General features: G+C 32.8%; 2 protein-coding genes across 7 annotated transcripts; one reads left to right on the top strand and one right to left on the bottom strand.

The window, feature by feature from the left end:
• The first annotated feature begins 3,974 nt into the window (after window positions 1–3,974).
• LOC111010054 (DNA glycosylase/AP lyase ROS1) lies at window positions 3,975–20,233 on the top strand. Of its 4 annotated transcripts, XM_022283332.2 has the most exons (21): window positions 3,975–4,162; window positions 5,448–5,634; window positions 6,052–7,350; window positions 7,435–8,103; window positions 8,182–8,517; window positions 9,231–9,321; window positions 9,418–10,843; window positions 10,944–11,023; window positions 11,134–11,218; window positions 11,308–11,399; window positions 11,477–11,545; window positions 11,665–11,701; window positions 11,834–11,916; window positions 12,534–12,953; window positions 13,620–13,656; window positions 13,741–13,798; window positions 13,908–14,047; window positions 14,133–14,198; window positions 14,689–14,803; window positions 14,890–14,928; window positions 19,848–20,233. In XM_022283332.2, exons 2-21 carry the CDS (start codon window positions 5,511–5,513, stop codon window positions 19,961–19,963), a joined length of 5,382 nt encoding a protein of 1,793 aa, XP_022139024.2. In that variant the 5' UTR covers window positions 3,975–4,162; window positions 5,448–5,510; the 3' UTR covers window positions 19,964–20,233. The 4 variants fall into 4 exon arrangements, with proteins under 4 accessions (XP_022139024.2, XP_022139023.2, XP_022139022.2 ...); XM_022283331.2 differs by having other exon boundaries at window positions 5,445–5,634; window positions 6,052–8,103; XM_022283330.2 differs by having other exon boundaries at window positions 6,052–8,103.
• On the bottom strand, window positions 13,635–25,050 carry LOC111010056 (uncharacterized). 3 transcript variants are annotated; one of them, XR_015787419.1, is made up of 5 exons: window positions 24,692–25,050; window positions 21,369–21,429; window positions 20,495–20,531; window positions 19,497–19,563; window positions 13,635–13,847 (listed from the first exon to the last, which is right to left on the bottom strand). XR_015787419.1 is itself a non-coding variant. In XM_088118042.1 (5 exons), the coding sequence occupies exons 1-4, from the start codon at window positions 25,013–25,015 to the stop codon at window positions 19,557–19,559; spliced, it is 429 nt and encodes a 142-aa protein (XP_087974168.1). In that variant the 5' UTR covers window positions 25,016–25,050; the 3' UTR covers window positions 13,635–13,847; window positions 19,512–19,556. The 3 variants fall into 3 exon arrangements, 2 of the variants coding, with proteins under 2 accessions (XP_087974168.1, XP_087974167.1); XM_088118042.1 differs by having other exon boundaries at window positions 19,512–19,563; XM_088118041.1 differs by lacking the exon at window positions 13,635–13,847 and having other exon boundaries at window positions 19,363–19,563.
• Between the last annotated feature and the right edge of the window lie 1,982 nt (window positions 25,051–27,032).

Raw genomic sequence — 27,032 nt, forward strand, 5'->3', positions numbered from 1 at the left:
GTCATTTTTTAAAAGCACAGGATCAAAATAAACATTTTTAAAATAACGGTATAGATACCAAAATGAACATTTTCAAAAATTCTTAGAGTATGGTGTGGTTGTAAGGGCTTTTAGGCTCGATGGTATCACCTACTATGAGGTATTGGGTTCAAATTAGTCATTTTGTTGCTCAGCCATGAAACAAGCTTCGGTTATAAGGATCTGTAATGTAAGCTAAACATCAATTCCATAGAATAAAAAAATGAACATTTTCAAAATACAAGAACTAAAATGAACCAAATCATAAATTGTAGGATCAAAATAATATTGTAATCTTTTTATAAAAGTTAAGTGAGGGGATCTTATTTATAATCTCGTGCATATTGTAGCAACACGATTCTTTTGAATTCATTCTCTTCTTACAAGTTATCGATCGTATTTAACGATAGTTAGTTTGTTAACTACTTGAGTTTAGTTCATTTTACCAAGATTAGTTAGATGTTCCCCTTTGTGTATATATTGAGATATCATTTGTTAATTGGTGTGGTCTGTTCTCATATCTGTGATACAAGTTAAGGGGATGTGGATATCTTTTTTTTGGTTGTTTTTTTTTTTATAAAATAAAGACAAGTAACATAGTAAAAACAGTTCAACCAATTAAAATCTTAAATTAATTATATTTAACAATTAGTTGATTCGTTATCAACTAGCTATTGAAATTGAAAGTTTGACCAGGGCTATTTTAAGATTTTCTTCTAAACTTCCATCAATTTTTTACTATATTGGTAAAAGATGTATAAATTGATTTAATATATTAAGTTTAATCTAATACAATCAAATGTCAATATCAAAATTTTTATTCAAGTCAAAATGTTCAAAAAGTTTTATATCCTTCAAAATAAAATAATATCAATTAATTAGAAAAACTCACTTTTGACAGAAAATGTGCGAACAATAAAGATCTTCGATGACCCCACCTCGTCTTATTATCATCTCTAATTATTAACATTTGAGAACATTTAACTATTTTTGAAAAATTATAATTAAATTGAATTTTATTTTATTATTATCCCAAATATTTGTACTTTTGAATATCCAGATTAATTGAACAATAATCTTTTGTTCTATGGCAAGTGAGAAACCTCCTCTCAAATCTGATCCTTATATAGAAAACTTTTGCTTCAAGGAACACGAGTAAAACTGAAATATATATGATTTAATAATATACATTCTGCTTAAAAAAAGAAAATATTTGTTTAAATAATATTTTGATCTCTAAAATATTTATTCTCATTTTATTTTGATTCATAAAATTTTAAATATTTTATTTCAATCTCTAGGTTTGAAAAAACAGAAATAATTTTGGTCATTTCCATTACTTATTTCAATTACCTAATAAAAACCCAACATGACATATTTTTTAGTTTTTTTTATATAATTACAAGTATTTAGTACTATGTATAGCAGATCAATTGTTAAATTTCAAAAAATTTTAAAAAGTAATAAAGACAAATTAAATTTTCATAGCTGAAAATGAAATCATAGCCATTCATACGAGCATTTATTTAGCAATTGAGGTAGGACTCCATCAAGTGATTATTGAATCTGATTCTCCTCAAGTCATCAACACTACTAAAATCGATCATGAGACTTTCAAGTAAGCGGGACCATGGATTAATAATATCAAAGCTGAGGCTCCAAAAGTGGTAAGAAGAACAAACTCGTTGTAATCAAGTCGACGTTACAACAAGATAGCTCACTTTTTAGCAGTTAAGTTACCTTTTTAGACAGATTGCGAGTATGGAGAAATTTATTTTCGTCGTGACATAAAAAGTTAGCGGAAAATGGGAGATAAGTGCATGTAGCCCACGTAGCTTTTTGTTAAATTATTTTAATTTTCATGAAAGAGAGAACATAACTAGTATAAAAATATAGTACAAAAATAAAATTTCAACTTAAAAATTAATGTTCTACCGATTCAACCAAATATAATTAATCAATTTATTGGTAGCATCTTAAAAAATCGTAAATTTTTACAATATGAATGAAGATATTAAGACACTTAAAACTAAAAAGAATACATATTTTCAAGGTTTTTAATATTGATGTCGGTGGAAATGTCGAGGTCTCAATCTTACGAAAATGTCAATGGGAGTATCGATAAGATATCGATGTCGAATTTTTTTTTTGAATTATAAAAATAAAAAATCTTAAAAAATATTTAAATTAACAAATACACATTTCACAATTTTCAAATAAATTAAAAATGATTAATATTAATATTATGCTATATTAATGAGTTTCACATTTTGTCAATTTTTTTATATTATTATGAAAATGTCAATGTATAACCTATATCGTATATCAATAGATATTTAATACTACGTATCTTTGTAATGTGAGGAGAAATCATTCCATTTGTGAGGATGATGTGACGTATTAATAAGGATGGATCAATCAGACCACGCAAGTGATAAAAGGAACCATCACATGATGGACGGCTTTAAGCGAGGTGGTAACTGTAGTTTTGTCCGCACCGAACCCCCACCCAATACGTTCAGCGTATTGGGACCAGAGCATGTGGAAATCATGTTAAACTCCTTCCTTGGTACGCTGTACGCGTAAATGAAGATAAAGTTTTTTTCTTTTTCTTTTTTTTTTCTCTCTTTTTTCACCCACCCGAGTTTTTATTGCCTTCCATTTTTTTTTTCTTTTTTCCCCCGCTCCCAGATGGTCCCTCCTCTGCTTCCTTTATAACCCTTTGGCATTTTCCCGCTCCGTTTTATTATTTAGTATTTTCTAAAATTTTTCAAAGTTTTTCTTATATTCTTTAAAAAAATATTTGACTTTTAAATACATTACACGCTGATAAGGGGATCGGAGATTTGAACATACAATGTAACTAATAATGGAAAGATACACCTACTTAATTAGTGTAGATTTGTGTGAAGTAAAATTTGATGTCGAAATCAATTATTTAATACAGTACCAACAATTTAACGAAAAATATTCGAGTCAATTAGGATAGTTAGATCTGAACACTAAAATAATTAAAGTATTGACAACTTGAGGATAATTCAATCGATCAAAATACGTACATTTGTCATAAAAGTTAGATACCTTCTATATTGTTTGACTTTTACACATATTGAACGAATTGACTCAACTAGGTTTTTGGCCATTGGACCCATGTACCATTCATAAAAGAACAAAATCAATATCGAAATTGATTTTTTTAAATTGTACCAAACGCTCAACAAAAATCGTTGAGCAAATAGACACAATTGAACACCAAAACAATAAAGATCGAATATTATTCTTCATTTAGTAAACAACATGTAAGATGAAGGTTTAAATACACGACTTTTTCGTGTCAATATATGTTTTAATAAGTTGAATTAGATTCATGTTGGTTCGATTTTGTCCATTTTTTCAATTTCAGGTCTCTTGAAGTCATAAAATATATTTTTTTAAATCTAAACTACGATAATCATCGTTATTTATTTTTATAAGTATATTATTTGTTTATTTTTTATATAAAGTATATTTATTTATTGTTTGTCTTCCTTTTAAGGGATGTATTCTCGTCGTCGAGTCGTAATTTTGTTACTATGTATATTTATACTTAAATGAATTTAAATAATGTATTTTTGTAATTGAAATATAAGGCAGGGTAATAATTATTATTCCAAATTGAATAGAAATGAATTTTTCGATCCACCCGTTTAAATTGCCGGAACAAGGTATTTTATTAGATTATTTAATTTGATTCGACGAGATCGAACCGAATAAATGGCCGGTTCAGTACCTTAACACTCAGAAAAACCCCTTACGCAGACGGTTATTACAATATTATTTTTAAATAGTTTCCGTAGACCGGACTGAACCGGATAATGACCGGTCCATCATCAGAACCAAGAAAAAGCCGCTAACGCTGACTCCAATGACCGAATCAGAAGTATTTCTTTTTCTTACTTTTAATTAAACGTCCCTGGTCCATCTCTTTCTCTCTCTCTCTCTCTCCTGGAAACTCAAGCTAACAACGTAACTCTCTCTTCCCTTTCTCTTTCCATCAGCATTCGGCATTTGATCGATGAAGAAACTCGGTCAGAGTACGGAGTAGCTGATGGGAGCTAATCACAGAAGAACAAGCATTGGATCGGTGAGGCTACCGGCGAAAGAGGTAACTCGAATTCATCTTTGACTGAATCTCTCTCATCTCCTGTGCTAATGGACGCAAGAATATCAGAATTAGGGCTCAAATTGAGGCCTCATTATTTTATCCTGTACGTTTCTGTTATCTGCTTGGATGATTCAGTCGAAGCTCAGCTAATTTCTGTAATTCTCCGGTATTCTTCTAATTTTAATGTTCTTTCTCTGATTGGAGCATTTGAGGCATTAGTCTCTACTTTGACCGCTGCCTGCTAAATAACTTGCTATTTTATTGAACTGGATTTGTCATGTCATTTACAATTTCGATTCCTTTTGAAACAATCGAAGTAGATGCTTTGGAGGAGATTGATCCAGAGCTTACTTTGACGTTTCTCAGGAGGTTAATCCTCCAAATTTGCTTATGTATATAAAACAATCGTACGATTGGAAGGAATTGAAGCGTAAATTGATAACTAGACGAATTTTCCGGTGCATATCCCTAATTGAATTGCTCTCTTGCCACAGAGTATAGTGTTGGTAATTCGGTGCTCGTGCTTTCTAACTTAATGAAATTTAAATGAATTGTTCATGGAGTTATAATTTTGTACTCGGCTTCAATGGTCGTGAAATTGCTTGTCATTGTTATCGTTTTCTAGGATTGTTGCTTCGGGATATCCTCATATAGCCATACTATTATTTGATTTCTAAATTCTTTTAAGTTATCATCTATGACTTTATTCTAAGTGCGGTTAAAAATATTAATGCTGACTGTTATTAAATGCTAGCTCGATTCAGTCAAAATTAACCGTATGATTTGTCCTTCTCTTCCAACTTTAAACAATTTCGTTCACAATTTCACTTTTTAAGAGCAGCTTTGACGTGCCAAGGCACTTGGATTGATATAAACCTGTACGAATAAATTATATTTTCTCTCTGGTAAGAATAACTGCAGTAGAAAACTGGCCTAGAAGATTAGCATTATTGAGTTTGCTTATTTATTTATTATTATTTTTTTGAGTCATCATAAATTATAAAACTGATTTAAGTATAAAAATGAGTTACTATAAGGAAGAACCTTCCACTTCCGTCTTTTTATCTGCCATATGACAATATATTTCTTCATGAAAATGGAGGAGACGTGATCTACCACCGCAAGTTTGAATTCAACAGTCGGCTCTTAAACTATACTTACGTTTGAGTTAAGGTTTCTTTAGAATGTGTTTCATTGGCTCTCCTATTTATCCAAGTAAGATTTATAATTTACCTTTAGTGATGTTATGCCTTTAACAAGAAGAAACTGTGCGTTGTTTTAGCAGCTTGGGTCCAAGAAATTTGAAGAATTGCTTTAATGTGCGTTGCATGCGTTGAAATCGTTGAACATGAATTCTCGAGTTAACAGCGGTGGGGATTTTTATGCGGCCAATTTATTGCTCAGAAACCAACATCTTTATTCCGGTTCCAGACCATCTAGTAACAGTAGCTACCCCCAACATGTACGCCAATGTAAGTCCACTAATCATTTAGCATTGTTTTATACGAGACCATCTAATTACATATTGATGACTTCAGCTAATAACGTTCTCCCATCTCCTATACAGATTCATACACGCACATTTTCTGAAATGGTGTACTTGAATGGCACATCCTTAAGAAATCTTGGTTGTTATTGTTGCAATATAAAGAACTACTAGAGATAGTGTCAGTCACATAATATGTTCTCACAGTAAATAGTTTTATCTTGTTCGTTACTCTAGAAAGACGTACTCTCATCCTTTTCCGTAACCAAATTAAAGTTCTCCTGTACAGAATCATTGCATTGGGTAATATAACTATTGTCATACGTAGATTTTCTTTCCTGTTGTTTTACATTTAACGTCCTATTGACGAGTACTGAAATTGTGTTCTGTGAAACGGTTACAGATGGACTCCCCATATATCAACCCAATTATAACCTGAACCCAGCAACGACACAATCCAACCAAATGTCAGTTTTTACCAACTCGGTCCATTCGTCACTGGTCTCATCTCATCTGGAAAATCTTGGATATGATCATATCTCGGCATCGTCTTTTCTTGTAAGAGATGAAAGTTCAAGTTTCAGAAAGGATGGCGAGGATGACTTCATCAGAATGTTTCAAGATGAAGCACCTCATCAACACTGTGACGAACTTCTACAAAGCATTGTGGACTCATCATGTGCTGGCAATTCTACTCCATTCAAGGGAATGAAGGACTCTGGGAAGCAGAGGGATCTAGAAATTGATCTCAACAAGACTCCAGAGCAGAGACCACAAAAAAGAAGACAACATACACCAATGGCATTCTCAGGAGAAAAGTTTACTGATTTACTTAATCTTCCATTGGATGAAAGTTTAAGCCTTTACGAAGAAACACAGGAGAATTTTGTCCCAATTCTACTAGATGAAGCAACTCAGAAACGACATGATGAACTCTTGAAAGATTTCACGGATACATTATCTGCAGCCATTTCTGCACCATGTGGAGAAATGAAGGAAGTGGAGAAGGGCAGCGATCAAGTAATTGATCTGAACATGACACCAGAGCAGAAGACACCTAGGCGAAGAAAACATAGGCCCAAGGTTATAAAGGAAGGGAAACCCAAAAAGTCTCCTAAGCCTGTGACACCGAAGATCACTAAGGAAACCCCATCAGGAAAGAGGAAGTATGTACGAAAGAAGAACATCAAAGAGGCAGCTACTCCACCTCCGGACATTGTAGAGATTAAAGATAAGCATGCTGCGACTAAAACGAAATCCTGCCGGAGGGTAATTCACTTTGAGATGGAAAAAACTGGAGATGAGGACCAGGAAAAGAAACAGAATGAGAAGGACACGCAAGATGACCCGGGAAACTTTTGTTTCATTACGAGACCAAACGTTTCAGACTTCTGCACCCAAAGTAATGGTTTTTGTGAAATAAGTTCAGAGGTTCATAGCAGTCATTGGCATGGAACAGTGGTGGCTGAAAATATTCAACCAACAATACAAAGTAACCTTGCTCATATGAACCACATGATGACCTCTTTCATATCACAATCTGAAAGGGAGGCAGCTAAAGACTCATTAAACAAATCAGCATACAACAAAGCAGTAGATCTGCCCAATGTTGGAAGAATTTTAGATCAGGGAAAGGCAGATCAGTATCAAAATGGATTAAGCAAGGGATACACGCCTGTTCAGCAACACGTCCGTGCAGAAGGTAAGGAGCAATTTGTAAATCAAGCTGAAAGAAATACTTATTATAAGGGTCTGATAGAGCTGAACTCTGAATATTCTCAAACAGTTCCAAATCATCCATCCAATATCAATGAAGCAAGGGGCTCAAAGAGAGGACGCCCGCATACAACTCAGCCAACACACTCGTTTCCGATAAATACCCTGGACTCCTCACTGTTGTGTCAAGAGGTACTTCGAACGGGTGAGTGCCATAGACAAGGCAGCAGCTTAAACGCAGGACCCTTAGAAATTCCTGGGAAGAAATTTGAGTCTGGACTCTATGCAACCCTTTATAAAAGATATTCTACTCTCGATGCAAATGAAGGTTGCTCAAGCCACCTCATTAAAAGAAGTTACAATTCGACCAATTCTGTTGGATTTACTGCAGAAATGAAGCAGGCTATGCTAAATGGTCATATTAGAAGTAGCCAAACCACTGACAGACAAAATAATTGGACAAAAGAAGTTAGTGGTGACAGGTATGTTAACTCAGTCGTCCATGGAAACAAATTTCAAAGGCAACAAATCTCACACAAACTGCATCCACAAATAGATGGAACGTGTGAGACCACTGGGTTGAATAAGGTTACTAGCTATCGCTCACTGATTACTGGTGACAGATGCAACGAGCTCCAACCATTTCCTCATCCAAAAGCCCCAGAACAAGGGTATGCATGCAGATATTCCAATCAAGGCAACTCGTTTGGCTTTCAGCAGTTCCCCGATAAAACAAAAGGTAAATAAAATTAATTCTTCAAATGAGGTACTCATCTTGCCGTGAAGTACTAATTGTAACCTCTTGATGTTGATGCAGGTCTACTGGAAAATGGGATCATACGCAAATTGGAGGGTCTCAATCTTAATGACGATGGAAGAACCAGCAGGCCGGAGCAAAATGCTATTGTTCCATATAAGGGAAATGGTGCGGTAGTTCCATATGTGGAGTCTGACTATGTAAGGAAACGTAAGGCACGACCCAGAGTTGACCTTGACCCAGAGACAGAGAGAATATGGAATTTATTGATGGGCAAGGAAGGAAGTGAGGGCATTGAAAATCATGAGAAAGATAAAGAGAAATGGTGGGAAGAGGAACGAAAGGTTTTTCGTGGTCGAGCTGATTCATTTATTGCGAGAATGCATCTCGTGCAAGGTTCATTTCTTATATCTTTCTATCAAATTGCTTTGATACTTGATAGAACAGCACTAATTTCTTGACTTAGAACTTTCTATTTGATAAAATGTCAGATTTTGAAGAAAACCAAAACGAACATTGCAAAAGAGGGTTTACACAATAATAATAATAGTAACAATTATCAAATTCATAGTCCATATTAAACAGGACTCGACCAATTAGTTCTTTTCTGAATTTTTAATCAGTTTGGTTCAATTTTTGTCTTTCAATTTTTTTTTCTCCCTTCATTTTAAGAATTGGACCCACCAAAGCGGAATAAGAGAAATATATATTTAATTATTTGCAATTTTCTCCGTAACTTATTTAATATTTATTTAATTAAAAAAAAGTTCATTTTCATATTGATTTATTAGAGTTCATTTGTATTATATTTTTTTATCAAACTTTAAATTTACTCGTTTAATTAAATATGACAAAAGAAATTGAAAAAAAAAATTGTAGAATATGCAAAGAATTAAACCAATCAATTCAGTTTAGTTGTATTTTCTAGATCCGAATGACCTTGTATATAATTGAAACATAAACAGCTCTATTGCATTTTCATGTTAACACGTTTCTTTTCCTTTTTTTTTCCCAAATGAATGTTCTGCATCACATCACAGCAGTTAAAGAAAGCTAGTCACTTGTATATGTATGGTATTTATAACGAAATTGAATTGTACTTTTGGCAGGTGATAGAAGATTCTCACAATGGAAAGGATCAGTTGTTGACTCAGTTATAGGGGTTTTCCTTACCCAGAATGTTTCGGATCATCTTTCTAGGTTGGCTTATTATTTCGTTTAGAACTCTAGCTCAAGATTATCTTTGAAGCAACATTGTATACAAGTGGATCACATTTTTAACCTGCTTGTTTACAGCTCTGCCTTCATGTCTCTAGCAGCACGATTTCCTGTAAAATCTTTCAGCAACAATAGAACCCAGGATGAAGTTGGAACAAGCATAGTGACAAACGAATCAGCCGCTTGTCTACTATATCCAGTGGATTCTATAAGATGGGATGGTCAGGTAGTGTCTGTACCAAGGTTTCCGATGCCCCAGACTTCAATAAACCATCAAAGTCACAGAGAAAACTTGGGGTCTGAAAAAATTTTCACAGAGGTACGTAGTCAAATTGTGGAGGAAGAAGTTATATCCTCACAAGATTCTTTTGACTCCACGATCACACAAGGTACTGGAGGGGCCAGATCATGCTCTGGATCCAACTCAGAGGCGGAAGAACCCCTTGTAAGTTACAATTCCAGCAACATTCATTATTCAAATTTCACAAATGTCAAACAAACGGAGACAACCACCATGTTACAGAAATCCTTCAGTAACTTGAATAGCAATTCGGTTTTTGATGAAGTCTCAGAACATAAACATTGGCAATTACCAAACGGAAAACAAGATTCACTAACATCAGAGTGGAATGAGATCGACGATCTCAACGGCCATTCTTTATTTAATTTCCTTGTAAATATTGAAACCCAACAGAAGCAAGTACTAGGTGCTCCTTCAAACAATCAGTTGCATATGACGCCTGATTGTGGGGCATTGGAGGTTGAAGGCCGTGAAGCATTCAGTGAAGAGAGCATATCTTCTGGTCCCTCAATTGCATCTGGATGCTCTACAGAAAAGAATATGAGCTGCCATAGCTTAAACGTCGCGGATCTTGTGGGAACTTTGGATAAAACCAGTGCTGAAGAGAATGGACATGCAAGATCTCTAGAAACAACCAGGATGGAGCATAGCGAATCCGTTGGTGAGCACTCAGTACACCTGCAGAATAACTGTATCCAATCAGGATCTCATTGTGAATATGGTCTTCATGACAATTATGATCAATGTGAGAGGAACAAGACTTCCCCAATCGAAAGTGCATCAGTTACCAATCCTCCCCAAGAAATAGATACACCAGCCAAAATGCAGAAAAGCACCCTCTCCAATGTGGTACACGTCCCTGTGCACACAGAAAAGTTGCTTGATGTTGAGGACAGAATGCCTGGAAAGGGCAACCAAATAAACTTTTCAAATAATGAGGTCCATTCCTTATCTCATGGAGGTAATGAGGGAGATATTAGCCCTTCAAAAGCAAAAAGAAGAAAGGTCAATAGCGAGAAAAAGAGTGCAATGGATTGGGATAGTTTGAGAAAGCAGGTGGAAACCAATGGACAAAGAAAAGAAAGAAGTAAGGATGCAATGGATTCAATAGACTATGAAGCAATCAGACTAACCAACGTTCATGAGATTTCTAACGCTATCAAGGAACGAGGAATGAACAACATGCTAGCTGAACGAATTAAGGTACATGCAAGCAATTTAAAGTCCTACTTTTACTTAGGCCAGCTATTATACTAAGCAGTAACAGCTAACAACTACTTACCATCATAAAATAATGTTGCAGGAGTTTTTGAATCGTCTGGTAACAGATCATGGGAGCATTGATCTTGAATGGTTGAGAGACGTTCCCCCAGACAAAGCAAAGTATGACTTCAGAAATTATATCAATTCAAGAAAAACCAGAATACGCTGCTTTTGCGGATTTATATTTGACTTATAATAAATTATATAACATTTTAAAAAATCTGATGCAGGGATTATCTACTAAGTGTTCGAGGATTGGGTTTGAAAAGTGTGGAGTGTGTCCGTCTATTAACACTTCATCATCTTGCTTTCCCAGTATGATTTTTCAGACAATCAATCATTTTATTTAAAAGCTTAATAGAGGGGCTTCAAATATCATCCTAAATTGCTTTCTTTCTACATAGGTTGACACAAATGTTGGAAGGATAGCCGTTCGGCTTGGGTGGGTCCCGCTCCAACCGCTACCCGAGTCACTTCAGCTGCACCTTCTAGAACTGTAAGCATTAATGAACTGATAAATGGTCAATTTTCTGTAATCCGAAATTTCTAATCTCCATGCTCCTTTCTCTGTAGATATCCAGTGCTGGAGTCGATTCAAAAATATTTATGGCCAAGATTATGCAAACTTGATCAACGAACACTGTAACCCCTCAATACAATCGTTATTCATGTTTGATGACTCGAAAATAAGCAACAAATTGAAACCAATTTCTCTAGCACTCAATTAAGATTGTAACTGACCAGGTGCCTATTTTGCACAGGTATGAGCTACACTACCAGTTAATTACATTTGGAAAGGTGAGTTATAGCACTCAATTCTTTACATCCTTTAATATATTATTGTCATCATGTGTATAGATGCTACTTGTCTCCCAAAAGTACAAAACGTATATGCCTGATGGAAGTATTGATTTGTTATTTTGAAATCAGGTGTTCTGCACAAAGAGCAAGCCAAATTGCAATGCATGTCCAGTGAGAGGAGAGTGTAAACACTTCGCTAGTGCTTTTGCAAGGTTTGTCAATTTCTTTCAAATTGCATTTGGTACACCATCAGAATCTGCCACCTTTCAAACAATTTGGTGTCGCTTTGACTATTCATATAAAACTGCAAACTAATATCAAATATATTAAAGGGAAGAGGATGAAGGGCAGAGGAACTTGTTTTATAGCATGAAAGAACCAATGTGAGGAAAAAAAATAAAAAATAAAAAATAAATCACCTGTTCACAAATATGAGTTACTCGTTTGTATTAATATTTAAGAATCCATCTCAAAACTAATTAACAAATATTCAAGGATTTCATCTTAAAACTAATTAACAATGAGAAAAGCAACTCATTTATATTATAAATTCTTGTTAAGTCCTTATTTTTTTAATATGAGATCCTTAACCTCCCTCTTCAAAATAATGTTTCTTTTAGGTTCATCAATCTTAGCTAGATCCTATTTTTGCTTTGGATACTCGTGTGAGATTTTTAAGCTATCTCAAAACTAATTAACTATGAAAGGAATAACCCACTTATATTATAAATTTGAGGTATCTTATCTTTTCAGTGTAGAATCCTTGACAATTTGTCTATAGACTTGCCTTTCCAACACTTAACTAAACCATGAACTGTATTTAGTGCAGTGCCCGACTTGCTCTGCCAGCGCCGGATGAAAAGCGAATCGTGACTTCAACCAATCCCATCGCCATGGAGAAGCAGCCAGGTGCAGTCACAAGTACTTTGCCAATGCTTCCTCCTGCAGCAAGCACATGTACTGAAAACGCCTTGGGCACCAGCAACTGTGAGCCGATAGTTGAAGTACCAGCGACACCTGAACCAGAGCCCAACGAGATAACTGAAAGTGACATTGAAGATTCGTTTTACGAGGATCCTGATGAAATTCCTACCATCAAACTCAGCTTAGAAGAGTTCAGAACAACTTTACAAAATTACATCCCGGAAGGTGACATGTCGAAAGCTTTAGTTGCCTTGAACCCCGAAGCTGCCTCTATCCCAACGCCAAAATTGAAGAATGTGAGCAGGCTACGGACAGAGCATCAAGTGTAAGTTATCCTTCCTGTTTGTCCATTTCTTTTTTAATAGAAAGCAAGTAGGCAGTGAATTAAATAAAAGTTTTAAGGTCCCTTTTGAAAACTACTGGTTTTATGATTTAAAAAAGACCATGTGTTTGTTTGATTTCCTGCCTATTGAAAACATTTTCAAAATCTAATCAAAATTTTGAAAAAAAAAAAAAAAGAAAACATAAGTTCTGATAATTATTTAATTTTGTATTTTCTATTTTTATTAATTAAGCTTAAAAGTATTACTTTCACCTGTACCTTCTTTGTTTCATTATACAAATTTTATAAATATTTTAACAATCTTGGTAGTTTTGAAAAACTTGTTTTTTTAAAGAAACTTGCCTAATTATTCAAATATATTTTTAAGAGAGGTGAAAATTTTAATAATGAAATTGTACAAAAATAAGCATAATTTTTAAAAACATAAAACTAAAAACAAAATAGTTATCAACACCACAATAGTTTTCAAAAACTTGTTTTTATTTTTGAAATTTGGTTAAGGATGTACCTACATTTTCAAGAAATGGGAAGAATATATCAAAAAAATTGTGAGGAAACAAACAATAACTTATACAAATAGAAAATTAAAATGAAAATTGTTATCAGAGCCTAAATAAAATCTAAACACCTGTCTTTATCTAAATGCAGGTATGAACTCCCAGATTCACATCCTCTCTTAAAAGAGGTAAATTTTGCCTCTTTTAGTTTGATATATCAGTACACAAAACTCACTAGAATTAAATTTATAATAATTCATTTAAACATACAGATGGATAGACGGGAGCCCGATGATCCAAGCCCATATCTTCTTGCGATTTGGACGCCAGGTCAGCGGAAATCAGCTCTATAATAAAGCAATGATTTTCTGCCCCTTTTCTGAGGAGAAAATAAAATATTATCATTATCATCCATTTAAACTTTTCCAAATATCTCCAGGTGAAACGGCAAATTCGATTCAACCACCAGAACAAAGTTGCGGATCCCAAGATCCAAACAGACTCTGCAATGAGAATACATGCTTTACATGCAATAGTAGAAGAGAAGCTAATTCTCAAACCGTCAGAGGAACGCTCCTGGTACAGTACTGAAACATTAACTTGAATTCAATTTAATGAGGACTTTAGTCTCTAAAACTTTTTACATTTCTTTGCAAAATTGAAGATTCCTTGCAGAACCGCAATGCGAGGGAGCTTTCCACTCAATGGAACATATTTTCAAGTCAACGAGGTAAGTCATTTCGAAATTTATCAATGATAGAAAAATAGATAGTGGCGAGGAAAAAAAATTATATATCTTCAACTTGGAAATTTGATCTTGCTCTATTTCTTTCCATGGAAATTTAACTGAAATTCTTTGTTTTTCATCCGTGATTCCATATGTAGTCTTTGCCTAAAAGAATTCCTAAACTAAAATAGTTTGAATTTTACAAGATTTTAGAATTGAATGACCTTTTTTTATAGGTAAAAGTCTTAGAAAATTTTTAATTTTTCATTCACGAATCATCATAAAAATGCTATATTAGTAAAATTCTTATTTTCTTTTCATTTTAAACAAATATCTAAATATATAAAACCTAATTCCATTCAGTTCAAATATTCCGAACAAAACAAAAAAGATTAAACAATTTCTTCTAAAGAAAATATAGTCAGTGATGACTACCTTAGAGATAGCATGATGCTGCGTATGTTCTCTTCTAACAATTTCTTCAAACTCACAGATGTTTGCAGATCACGCATCAAGTCTGAAGCCTATTGATGTACCAAGAAATTGGCTATGGAACTTACCTAGACGAACAGTCTACTTCGGAACATCGGTATCGACGATATTTAAGGGTAAGATTTTGCCAAATTCAAGATAATGTTGAATACCACAGTTCAACATGAAAAGGTACTAAATATATGATTTTTTATGCCATTAGGCCTGGTGACAGAGGAGATTCAGCAATGCTTTTGGAGAGGTACGTATAGAATCCTTCATTTATCAAAAATTATTGCATCGATGTTTGAATATGAATGGTAATTGCCAAAATTTTAAACCCAGTGAGATATTGAATATAAAATCCACTGAAATTACTGGACCCTTAGACTTAACGTAATAGCTTGATGCCAGAATCCTCCAAAATAAACCGCCAAAAATGCTCAATATATTTTTTTTTAATTAAAACCCTAAAAAAATGTTTTCTCCCGTTCTGACTGTAAGAACAAACGACTTAATCACAACCCAATAGCCTTATCACTTCGTGAGTTGGCTTGAATAGAGGGACTTTTAAGATCTAATTTAAAGTTTGAATTATTAGTTTGTATGGATCAAATACTATTTTGATTAGATGACAAATTTAATCCAACTGTAAAAGAAAATGAGTTTTCTTGATATGAATTCACCAGGTCTTCTATTCAAAATTTTTAACGTAAAAAAAGCAATATATTCATCTATTTTCTTACATTTGACTTAAATTAGTATAATAAAATTATCGTAAGCCACTAAAAAAAAGGGTAGACAATCGAAAAAACTTTTTCCAAAAAGGTCAGTACCCTTTTAAGCAGAATGCGTTTTCGATTTGACAATCAAAGTATACCACTCTCATCTTTTATATATAATTTTATTTTATAAAATATTAGTGTGTGACTAACAGCAAAACTGAAAAATTACTACTATTTACTTTTTTAAAAATAACTAATTGATTTTTGTTTTTAAGAAAATAACTAATTGGTTATTAATTGATTAATAGATTATAATGAGTTTGCGATTTCAATCTATTATTGAAACATACACACTGATATAACCGTTATAGATTGAATATGTGTTTTATGCATGTATATGTATATTAGAATCTTTGGTAGGGCATTATCATTTTCGTATATAGTTAATTCTGGATTAACTTTTTCAATTTAGTTTCTATTATTTAAAATCTATATATTTAATCTCTTATATTTTAATATTCTTTAATTTAGTCCTTCACCTTTAGTATATGTTAAAAATCAATTGATAATTATCTATCCTAATATAATACTTACTGAATTGGTAAAATTTAGAAAAGAAAATCATAGTTCAACCAATTTCTCAAAAAAAAAAATGGTAAGGAATTAGAAATTTTCGTATTTAAAATTATTTAAATTTAGTAAGTATTATATTATGAATGTTTATCATTTTCCATTTTTTTAGTTGAGATTTCAAAAAAAAAATGTATGTTTATCATCAATCAACTAATTGTAACCTTCACTGATGATGGACTAGGGCTAGGGTTAATTAAAGTTTTTAAAAAAATGTTAAAACATAAATTTGTAAATGATATTATATTCTATCTTATAACCTATTTTTCTTATTCGATCCTTTTCAAAAAAATTTACCAATTGCCAAGATTTGGTTACTCAACAAAGTCAACTTTTTGTGGGACTTGCCCATCTCACTTTTTGTTTCATTTTCTTTCACTTTTTTTTTCAAATACTGGTCGTTTTTAATGTTTTAAGGGATGTTTCAAAATATACATATCACAAAGTTTTATTTTTAGAAATTACTTTTTAACTATTTTATTAGCCAATGTTATTTATTAAAAAAAGAAAAAACATCTCTTTATGGATAATATATTTTTGTGTTTAAAAATTTGAGTAGAATATAAATAAACAAAAATATAATATACGAGGATAGATTTTAAAAACAAAAAATAAAAAATGCTATCCAACGGTCCTATTTCCAAAAAAAAAAGTATCATTTCTTTTACTGATAAAATACAAATAAATTCCGAATTTTTTTTAATTATTCTAGCATCGACTAAAAATTAATATTTTAAATTTAGATCTGGGAAAACAAGAAAACTCATTAAATAAGCTTTTTCCTAATTTTAAAAAATAAAACTGAATGACAAACAAGACACAAAACCTTAACCATACAAGACTTTATAGCTGTTTCAAAAATATGTTTAAAGCATATAATAAATTTGTTAAAAAAAATAACTTTTAAAACAAAATTATATTTCCTTAATTTCATACTATATTTGTTAAGTTTTCTAATTTAACTATGCATTCATAATCATCTTATTTTTTTAAAAAAAATGACTTAAACGTATCAAATATTTTCAGTTAAAAAGTTATAATTAAATTAAATTAAACACGATTCTTATCAAAAGAAAATTACGATTTAAATCAATACAATACAAATTTTCAAAATCAACACATAATAGTTTTTAGAATTAAAATCTACAAAAGACACCTAATAACTTCACTCATCTGGAAGTATTAATTTTCATCCTCTGTTGTCTTTTCAAATACCACTAAGTATTAATTTATTTTGGAACACGATTTTAATCATACACAAAATAAGAAATTTTGGAGAAGCCGCCACAGTACGACAGCCGAACATTAGTCATAATTTTCCTTCTATGAAATAGTTTCATATTCCAAAATAAATTAAACTATTATCTATTTTGCTTGAAAAATTGTTCATTTTTTTTGGAGAATATTGTTAAGAGTATGAGTCATTATTCTATTATTTTCAAAAAGAAAAAAGGAAAGAGAATGAATCCTTATTCTATTAAAAATAAAGCATTTAAATTTGAAAAAAATAAAAACAAAAATCATTATATCCTTTGTTATAACAATTACATGCAGCAATGTGTTCCTATAAGTTTTTTTTCGTCTCTTTCTTGTGTGAATGTATTCCTATAAGTTAGTAACATAAGTATTTCAATACCCTTTACTCTCTTAGTCACCTTTAGGGTTCTAGACATCTCGTTTGGACTAGGTAGATTCAAATGGTCCCTCTACGGCATTCTTATTCGTTGAAAATTGCTGTCTTTGTTATAATGCGTTTTTTTTTTAATCTTGCTAAAACCCTTTGCTGGATGGCTTCTATGTATCTGAGATGAATGTACGTTGGAATTAGAAAACCTTAGAGGTGAGACTGCTCGCCAGATTTTGAGAGGTAATATCAATGTTTTTTATGATCCCTTGGGGGTATGGCTCTTACTCTGTCATAGAGGAAGTGGTTTGACCATTTTTTTCTCTTCCAAAATGGAAAAATCAATAAGTTGACTGATGATGTCTCGTCGTTAGATATAAACCTACGATCATCAAGGAGCTCTGTTTAAGAGGCGGTGTAACGCATTGAGAAGGAAGCTTTATGGGCCAAAATAACTTTCAGCAAATATGAGAAATGGTTAATGCTCTTGGAATGTCCCCATTTGCAAATCATAACTTTGTGGCTCCATGTGTAAGAGCAATCCTTTGGGAGAAGATTTGCTAGGGATGTTAGGGATATATCAGTAATGAACAGTGAATGAAGTAGAGGAGTCTGGCGAACCAATGGGTTGTAAATGGAGTTAAGGGCTTAGGATTTACATATATTTTCAGTATAGGTTTGAAAGAGAAGTGCCAGTGAAGGGGATTGAGATTTCGCATACTTTTCAGTATTAGTTTTGGGAGAAACGAAGCGACTAACTATGATGCAAACGAAGCCTCTAACATTGAAACCTTTAACAGAAAATCATAGCCACCTTAATCTTGCTCTTTCTATGATGCAATTGTTTTGAACTTGTTGAGGAACCTTGGAGAAAGACCACCAAAGTTCCTAGAAGTGTTCTTAGAAAGGATTGATGCATTCATTTTTAAGATCACCAACTTGACATATGTTGCATCTCGATGAATGATCTTAAAAAGAGGTTGAGGGAATTGGGAACTCAAAGGCTCATCTTGCCAAATTGTGCCTAGTGGATGCAAAAATCTTGGACCACTTCATTCGGATTCATAAAGATAGACAGATTTTCAGAGATCTGAGTTTCCTGCTCACAATTCCAAAGGGCGTGGTTATGTGAGATTATTATTTGGAGTATATTAGTAAAAATCAATGAATTGGCTAGAAGAGTTAGTTAGAGTTGGATGGTATATACAGTGAGATGGGGCTTGGAGTTTGCCCATATTTTACTGGGTATATTCTTTTCAGAGAACTAAGTTTCTTAGCAACCATTCGTATTTTTCACACACCCCACTAAATTTCCTTTCAATTTCTGGTACCTATCATGAAGTTTCTCCCCCCCTCTCTATGAGCATCTCATCTAGAAGAAACCTGAGATTTTTTAGCTGAATGTTGTTAGAATGCAATCTTTCGGGAGATATTATAAGAGATATAAGAGGATTTTTCAAGGGATTGAAGGATCTTTAAGATTAACTCGGAACATTGTAACTTCTGTGTCTTCCTGATGGAGTCCTCTCCATAAAAACTTTTGGAATCGCCATATTAGTTACCTCCATTTATCTGCAGATGTCTCTAGTACTTGTAACTCTACTGTTTTGGGAAGATCCTCCTGCGCTCTTCGCTTTTCATTTTATCAATCTGAGTGTTTCTTAATATAAAGGAATTGCTATTTAGGAATTTATAGTACCTAAGAAATCCAATAAGATTTAGGACTTCAAAGAAGCGATGGACTTCTGCACACCAATCAGTGAGAGGTTTTTCTAGCCCTGTAACATGATCTCGTCTACAAACTAATGGGGTTTGTCTCCTTATTTCGAAGAAATTGACAAGATTTCATACCTAAAGTGATATCACCTTGATAATTGATATGCATTCCCTGATGTACCAAGATTCCGATCATCAGTATCTGAGGGAGAAAATTTTGAAATAGAGCAGAAACACATGAGAAAACTCTGTTAATAAAGTCTTCTAAATAAAAATATTTTTCATCCTCTATAGATAAACAAAATTCCCAATGGAAAATAATATATATTCTAGTTTCCATTTAAAATTAACTATCTTATTATGCATTTAAATAGGATCTCATCTTCTTATGATGTGGTCGCGTCGCACTATCAACAATGATTGAGCCTCGAACTATATTTCCATTTTAGTGTGTGTACACATGCTAAATTTTGAGTGATGTTGCAGGATTTGTTTGTGTCAGAGGATTTGATCAGAAATCTCGGGCACCCCGGCCTCTTATTGCTAGATTGCACTTTCCAGCAAGCAAGCTGGCCAAGATGAAAAATGGACATACAGAATAGCCAACTTTCTATGTAAAAGGCGGAAAGGTAAAAGCAAGAGCAACAGAGGATTACTGACTGCTAAAGAAGATCTCCAACTAACCTATTGTTCTAGATTCTTAATTATTCTTGGTCTAACGTGAAATGCAATCACTGCATGTTAGCCAAGCGGCAGAGGAAAAAATTACCAAATTGAATTTTAGAATCCATAAGTGAGATGTAGTCTCTACCCTCTATTGATATTCTTATGATTATTCTCAATTCATGCTCGAAACAGAGCCATTCTTCAAATCTTGCCTGCGTCTATTTTTCTTTTCTAGTAATTTCTAACTTTTTTATGCTAGCTCACTCGGTAAAGTTGGTATATTAATGATCAAATTGAAAGTTGCACCAATCATCGAAATAAAAATGAATGCAAAATCAATGTCAATGAGAAAAGGAACCCAGCATAGTTTGCATGAAAAGATTGAACATCAGAAGGCATGAATCTAGAATTGATCAAATTTTAAAAGCAAAAGCAATGGTACAAACTTGTCAATTATTCGTCCGTACCTCACAAATGAAATGGCGTCAAGTGCACCGCCAACACCTACAAGTAAAATAAGCAAAACAAAAAAGGTCAACTACACAACTAGGTTACTAGAGAACTTTCTAGAATTTGAAACTGAAAAGACAATGTAAGGATAGCTAATGTGCAGACTAACTCACGCGATGGGCAAAAGGAAAAGGACTACAAATTATATCCGGGTAAAATGCAAACAAATAAATGTATAGCACCCAACAGAAATCTGTCCAAAATCATGTCCAATTACTACAGCTACTCTCTACTTTACAAGTTATGAAGCTTCAAATAGTTGAAAATCATGAATCCATGACCAAAATGTGGAAAGATCTCAAGTAATGCAAGAAGTGAACCTCGAAGCAAGAAACATAAAAAAGACGCGCGTGTGTGTATATATTATTATAATAATAAAAGATCCCCGGCACATTGAAGAAATATACTCCAAGGGAAAATGCAAAATGAGAGGAGTTGAAGAACTTTAGCAAAGTTGCACTCACTCGATAGGAGGAGCTAAAAAATGCTGCATCAAATTATTCCTATTGGAATAGTTACATAAAACAAATTGACAACAAAAAGTAACCTAGGTGTCCAATGATCAATAACGAATTAGAATCTTCATATTCAACAGTAAAGATGAAAAAACAAAGCTTGAATGATTCTGACTCCCAAGTATAGATTACTGGACCCGTGTTCATTGGAAAAATAAAAGCATATACAACCAAAGACAACATGTGAGGTCTAGATGCATTTAGGCCAAGAGAAACTCGGCTGAATATCACAAAAATATAAACCTTGCCCGTTCAAAACTAAAAATGAATAGAGAGGAAGGAAAAACAAGAAGAAACAGAGGCTTGATATTTCTACCTGACTGCCAGTTTAGCTTCAAATCTAGACATCCTTCAAGCTTACATCCGAGATGGCAATCCTGTAATCATACCATTACACAGTAAACTAGACAAATTAAAAGCATCCAACTAAAAACCGGTATGTGACCATAAATGCATGAATACACATCTCCTAATTCCATACCAAGACATTTAAAATCCAGATAACCATATGTATAAGACCCAAATTTCATATACTAAACATTTTTTTCCTTAGTTATACATATAAATTAATATGCTAAACTTGAATGAGAGAAAATAAGTGGACCCAAATAATCCTGATATGTAAGGTTATAAAGTCATATATTACAAATAATCAAACCAAAACAAATGGAGGTATTTTTAAAGTTCAATGACAGCAAGTTGGTGAATCGAAGTAAAAACATTTAAGACATGAGTATTTGGCACATTAAGTAACAGCATTCTTAACCTTAACAAACGATAGAAACAGTTTCAACTCATATCAATATTTTGTATCCAATAGATAACAATAAAGAGTAGTTTGAGTATTTCCATATAACATAGCTGGTTTTATTCTTTTTCAAACATGAGTCAAGACGATACTATGCTCCTGAAATCACTGTTTACAAACCTATATTTCCGAAGGAAGAACCACTTTAGTTGTTCTGAAAAACAGCTCATCTTGAATAAAAGGAAAACAGGTTTTGGAAAACATTATTAAATATCTTGACAAACAAATAAACAGAAAATATATTGTTTTACTTTTAAGAAACAAAATTTTATTTTTAAGCTCCACTCTTGACAAGACATTCCACAGTTCTTTTCATTACAATTCTGATCTGCATACTCACAAAAATTATAGGCCTATTAGCTTCAAAATGATGAGCCTAATTGCTTCAGTCAACTACTCAACATGGGTTTCTAATATTAGAAACCAGGATGTCAATTTCTTTGGATAATCACCTAGCATTCATATTATGAACCACAATATTTTTAGTTCTCTTATTTTTAAAAGATATTTCATAAGTTCGAATAAGTCAAAATAATGTTTCAAAGGAAACCTAAACACAATGAAAATTTTGGAACCTTAATTGCATTGATTATGAAGTTAGAAGAGTCATGGAGGATTTCAAGTGTAAAGTCAGAGTTTGGTCTCTTTCAAGCCAGGAGAGGAGTTTATATAAAATTTCCAGTCACACAAGGTAGCAGCTACCATCGGATTCATGGTTACTACACAAAATAACCTAATATACACACAGAATACATGCGAATATGCTATAAATCATTAACCAAGCCACTTTCCGACCTAGAGTTACCAAAAATCTCACAAAACAAATCAGGAACTGTACCACCTGAGGAACTCATATCACTAATATACTTTTCAACAATATGATGAAGTGTCACAATTCATGTTCTTTTATATAGGTAAAACAGTAAAAAAAAATTATCCGATGTGAAGACATCCAATAGATCAAGAACATTATCACAAGGAAAATTGAGCATAATGCTTCTTATTCTCACCCCATACATATTCTTAATGTTCGCTCAAATATCATGAACTGTAAAAAATCTCAAAAAAATAAATGCATTGCATGCAAACTTAAGGCATAAGGTATGTACACAAGCTCCTTGGAGCCTAACCATAAGATGGGACACGTAGTGTACATTAAAAAATAAGAACTCCAAAGATAGATCCATGAGAAGAACTCTTAAGTATATGGATATAGCAAACCGTACATTTTTTTAATATGTTCAAAGTTTCCTACACAAACAAATAAGAGAAAACAAGAAGTGATAATACTGACCATTGTTTGATTACATATACTTTCTTATAGGAAACAAATTTTATTGATAAATGCAACGTACAAAAGAAGTCCAAGGCCTAAAACCAAGTTGCAAAAAGGCTCACAACTTGGCTATAATCATTGAATAAAAAATGACAATACTATCTATGGTTGAACGTGTAAAGGAGATAAGAGAGGTAAAGATGAAGAACCGGCTCAGGTACAGGTGACTTAACTGTCTGAATTAAAGAGAAAAAGGTATTTCAGCATCAAAAATATATATGTAGAAATCATTCGGATAGATATCCGAGAGAGATTGATGTTATTGATACAGGAAAGAAGATCAAAGGTTTGTACAAATGAATCACATGTGCTGCCCTTAGTACTTGCATGCAAGTGCAACTGCATAGTAACAACATGCCTTAAGAAGGTGACGTTCCATATAGTTTTAGTTCTATAACCAACTAGTTACTTAACTAAAGTTGCTCTTATGATAATTCCTTAACGATATAGATCTAACAATAAGCAGCCTATTATTCTAAATGACTCGGAATTCTCAGAGTCTGTCAAATAATTGTGCAGATAGAACTTTAAGATTTAACAAGACAGTAAAACATGCTGACAAATTATCCAGGTAAATTTCAAGTTTCAAAGGAGATACCTGCGTGCTAACTCCAAAGTCAGATAAAAAAATACCATGATCAAGACAGAAATTAGCCAAATATTAGTAAATTTGTAGATCTTTTACTAATTCGTGTTTAATCCTATTAGTAACTATTTTATAGCCAAATATTGCGATTACAACCAACTTCATCGACACATAAAATGTGAATGAGTACTGTAATGGTCCTGATGGATACGAGAAAAGGAATCGAGATAAATATGAGAAATTGTACCATGGAGACCACGAGTTTAAGCTCGGAACTGAGTTTGCCAATTGATTCAGGTCTTTCACAATCATCAAACCACCAGAGGAAAAAAAAAAAAGAATAAATCCATGCTTGATCTCTACTACTTCGTACTCTAAACATTAAACAACTATTTTATAGGAAAATAGCTCTGTTCTTTCAATTCGTAAATCCGTATTTTCTTCCATTAGCATTTAACAGCATCCGTCAAATTTTCGCGCACAGCATCAAACATTCGTTACCAAACAGAAAACAGTCCACTCGCCAATACCTTTCACAATATCAAAGGAACTCACGCATGGTCTTGATCATCCAAAACGATCGGATTAATAAATCCACACATCCAGGAGTGACTAAAAACAAACAATCCAGGCAGAACAGACGTAAAGAAAATGAAGAAAGATACGCCAGAAAACAGACCACAACGTTTCGCGCTCTCCTATTTTTCACCGTTCGAGACAAATCGTACGGCCACTGACATACAACTCCTGCTTCCACGATTTTTCTCCGGCGAAAAACGATAAGACATCGGAAAGACGAAGAAACAGAGATAAGCGAACAGATGGAGGAGCAATAGTCACGAAAACCTAGGGTTTCGGAGGAGGCGAGCACGAGTTTCCGATTAGAAAATCCGAAAAAGTAAAGCGCACCTGTGATTGATTAGCTTGAATCGTCGCAATCTGAAGGAGACGTCTACAGAGGAGGTGGAAGGAAGCGTTCGGCGATGGCGAATCCGGAAGATGGAGAGTGATGGAGGCTGAGCGGAAGGAAGGAAACAGCGATCGCGAGAGCCGAGAAGTTTCTAAATTTGGAGAGCTTTTTTTTCGAGGGACGAGTTTCGCGCCTCTTTGTCTTCCAAGTTCCCTCCGAAGTATATTTGAGCGCGTTGCATGCGTTTCGGTGAAAACGTGGGGGAAATCAAGGACAGCCCCATTTTCTTGCTTGAAATCGGGGATGAGAGAGGGGTAGGCCATTCCAGCCACTCCATACTTCTGCAGTCTCGACTCGAAAAAACTCAACTCCAAATTTAACAGCTTATTTAATTTAAAATATTATTTTGATCTTTGTATCTTTATTATGATTCCAAAAATCATTTTGATCCTTTTAAATTTAATTTTAGTTCGTTTCAGTTCTAGTCCTTATCGTATCTATGATTTCTGTTCAAATTTTACAAATAAAAATAAAAATATTAATATTGTAAACGTATCGAAACAAGACAACATTTTAAAAGTATAGACTAAAATAAACCAATTTTATACTTTTAAATATTATTCTTAATATTTCGTAAACATTTCAAAAATACTTTTTTAGCAAACGTTTGTTAATGGTTTGAATAGTTGGTTGACATGGTAAAATTTTGGATGACGTGGTATTTTTTTTAGTATAACATGTGAAATGGGAGATCGAACTCACAACCTCTCAACTGAAGATGTATGAACCATACTCACTTTGACATTAATTAATAAAACTTGCCTCGAACAATTAATTGACACTACAAAAAAAAATATTGATCTTTAGCATTGTCAATTGTGGATTCATTGTTGTTTCCACACGTAAAAAATAAAAATTTTGCTATCATTAGATGTCAAATTTGCTACGGTGTCAATTAATTATTATATGCAAGCTCGGCATCGTTCCATATTCTGTCAGACCAACCTTTTATTTAAAATATTAACAAATGTAGTATTAGTAGCAGTATTGAAGTTTTTTAGATGATAAAGGTATTTTCTGCAATTTAAGTTATTTTTATTTAAATAAAAGGTCGATTAACCATTTTGAAAAACTGTTTAATTTGTTTCCACGTGAATAATTACTTTTTTCTTTTAGTGTATTTATTAGTAATAATTTTATCATTTGTAAATTAGAATTCATCGAAATCACAGTTCTAAAAACAGATGGTTTGGATCGTAGCTGGATTTGTATTTGAAGAACGAATTTTCTTTTTTCTTTCTTTCCAAATTGTCGTCCATGTCAATTTCTGCAGTAGTGGTTATTCCAACTTACTATTTATGAGGACAGTCGTCGGGTACACGGATTTTGCACAATAATATGTATGATGGATATTCAATCTTTCTTTTCTTTTGTTTAACGGATGAATTTAACTAATTGGCATGTCAAGCTGAATTTGTAGAAAAGATAGAGTAGAGAGATTTTTTTTAAGTGGTGGTCAAGAAATTTATAACCAATGACAAGGAAAGTATTATTTTTATAATAAAGTGCAAACTTTAGTATTAGTGTTTTTTTTTTCCAGAAGTTGGAGTCGGAAAAATTTGAATTAATGATCTCTTAATACATAAGTTAATATAGTTGAGCTAAGCTATGTTAGCAACTTTAATACTAGTTTCTTGACAATACAAATTCAATTTTGATTCGAAGGTACATCGCATGGTAAATAAGTCAAAATGTCAATTCAACTTTAAGATGCATGACACGTAAGCAAGTGGATTTGGCTATTTTGGACTCACTTTACCTATTGAAAATGAAGTTTGGATCATATATATGAGAATTAGTATCGTACCATTTATTATTTATAACTAATTATGAACTTATTAACTAAAGCGTGCGCCAATAATGTTTTTAATTCAAATAATAATTATATTAATTTTAATTTATTGATCATAAATATTTGTTCTTATAAAAAGTTAGTCAATATTAATAAAAATTAAATAAAATGTCATCAAATAAAAGCAATTAATATAATTTTTATTAATAAAATCATCACTGATATATAATTTTTGTTAAAAAATCATCACTAATATAAAATATTTTTAAATTTAATTATTATAATATTCAACAATAACCAATTATATTTTAAATCGATATTGATTAAATAATTGATAAATTAAATAAAATTTTGTAATGTTTTATAATAAGATTTTGAAACTGCTGATGTAAATTAAAAGAAAAGAGAATAAATTAACGTGGATTAATTCTGACCCTCGATGTGGAAATGAAACAAAAGAATTATTTTATAGTGCAACGTTCCTGTGA

The sequence above is a fragment of the Momordica charantia genome (genome assembly GCF_013281855.1).
Source record: "Momordica charantia cultivar OHB3-1 chromosome 9 unlocalized genomic scaffold, Mcharantia_2.0 BLBB01000009.1, whole genome shotgun sequence".
Taxonomy (NCBI): domain Eukaryota; kingdom Viridiplantae; phylum Streptophyta; class Magnoliopsida; order Cucurbitales; family Cucurbitaceae; genus Momordica; species Momordica charantia.

Bases quoted from the DNA above. Each gene is read 5' to 3' on its own strand.
- LOC111010056 (XM_088118042.1), bottom strand. From the start codon at position 25,015: ATGGCCTACCCCTCTCTCATCCCCGATTTCAAGCAAGAAAATGGGGCT. The intron at 21,430-24,691 runs GTGCGCTTTACT...GTATGATTACAG, and splicing joins TTCAAGCTAATCAATCACAG to GATTGCCATCTCGGATGTAA. The intron at 20,532-21,368 runs GTAGAAATATCA...TTTTACTTGTAG, and splicing joins GAAGCTAAACTGGCAGTCAG to GTGTTGGCGGTGCACTTGAC.
- LOC111010054 (XM_022283331.2), top strand. From the start codon at position 5,511: ATGAATTCTCGAGTTAACAGCGGTGGGGATTTTTATGCGGCCAATTTA. The intron at 11,219-11,307 runs GTATGATTTTTC...CTTTCTACATAG, and splicing joins TTCATCATCTTGCTTTCCCA to GTTGACACAAATGTTGGAAG. The intron at 11,702-11,833 runs GTGAGTTATAGC...TTTTGAAATCAG, and splicing joins AGTTAATTACATTTGGAAAG to GTGTTCTGCACAAAGAGCAA.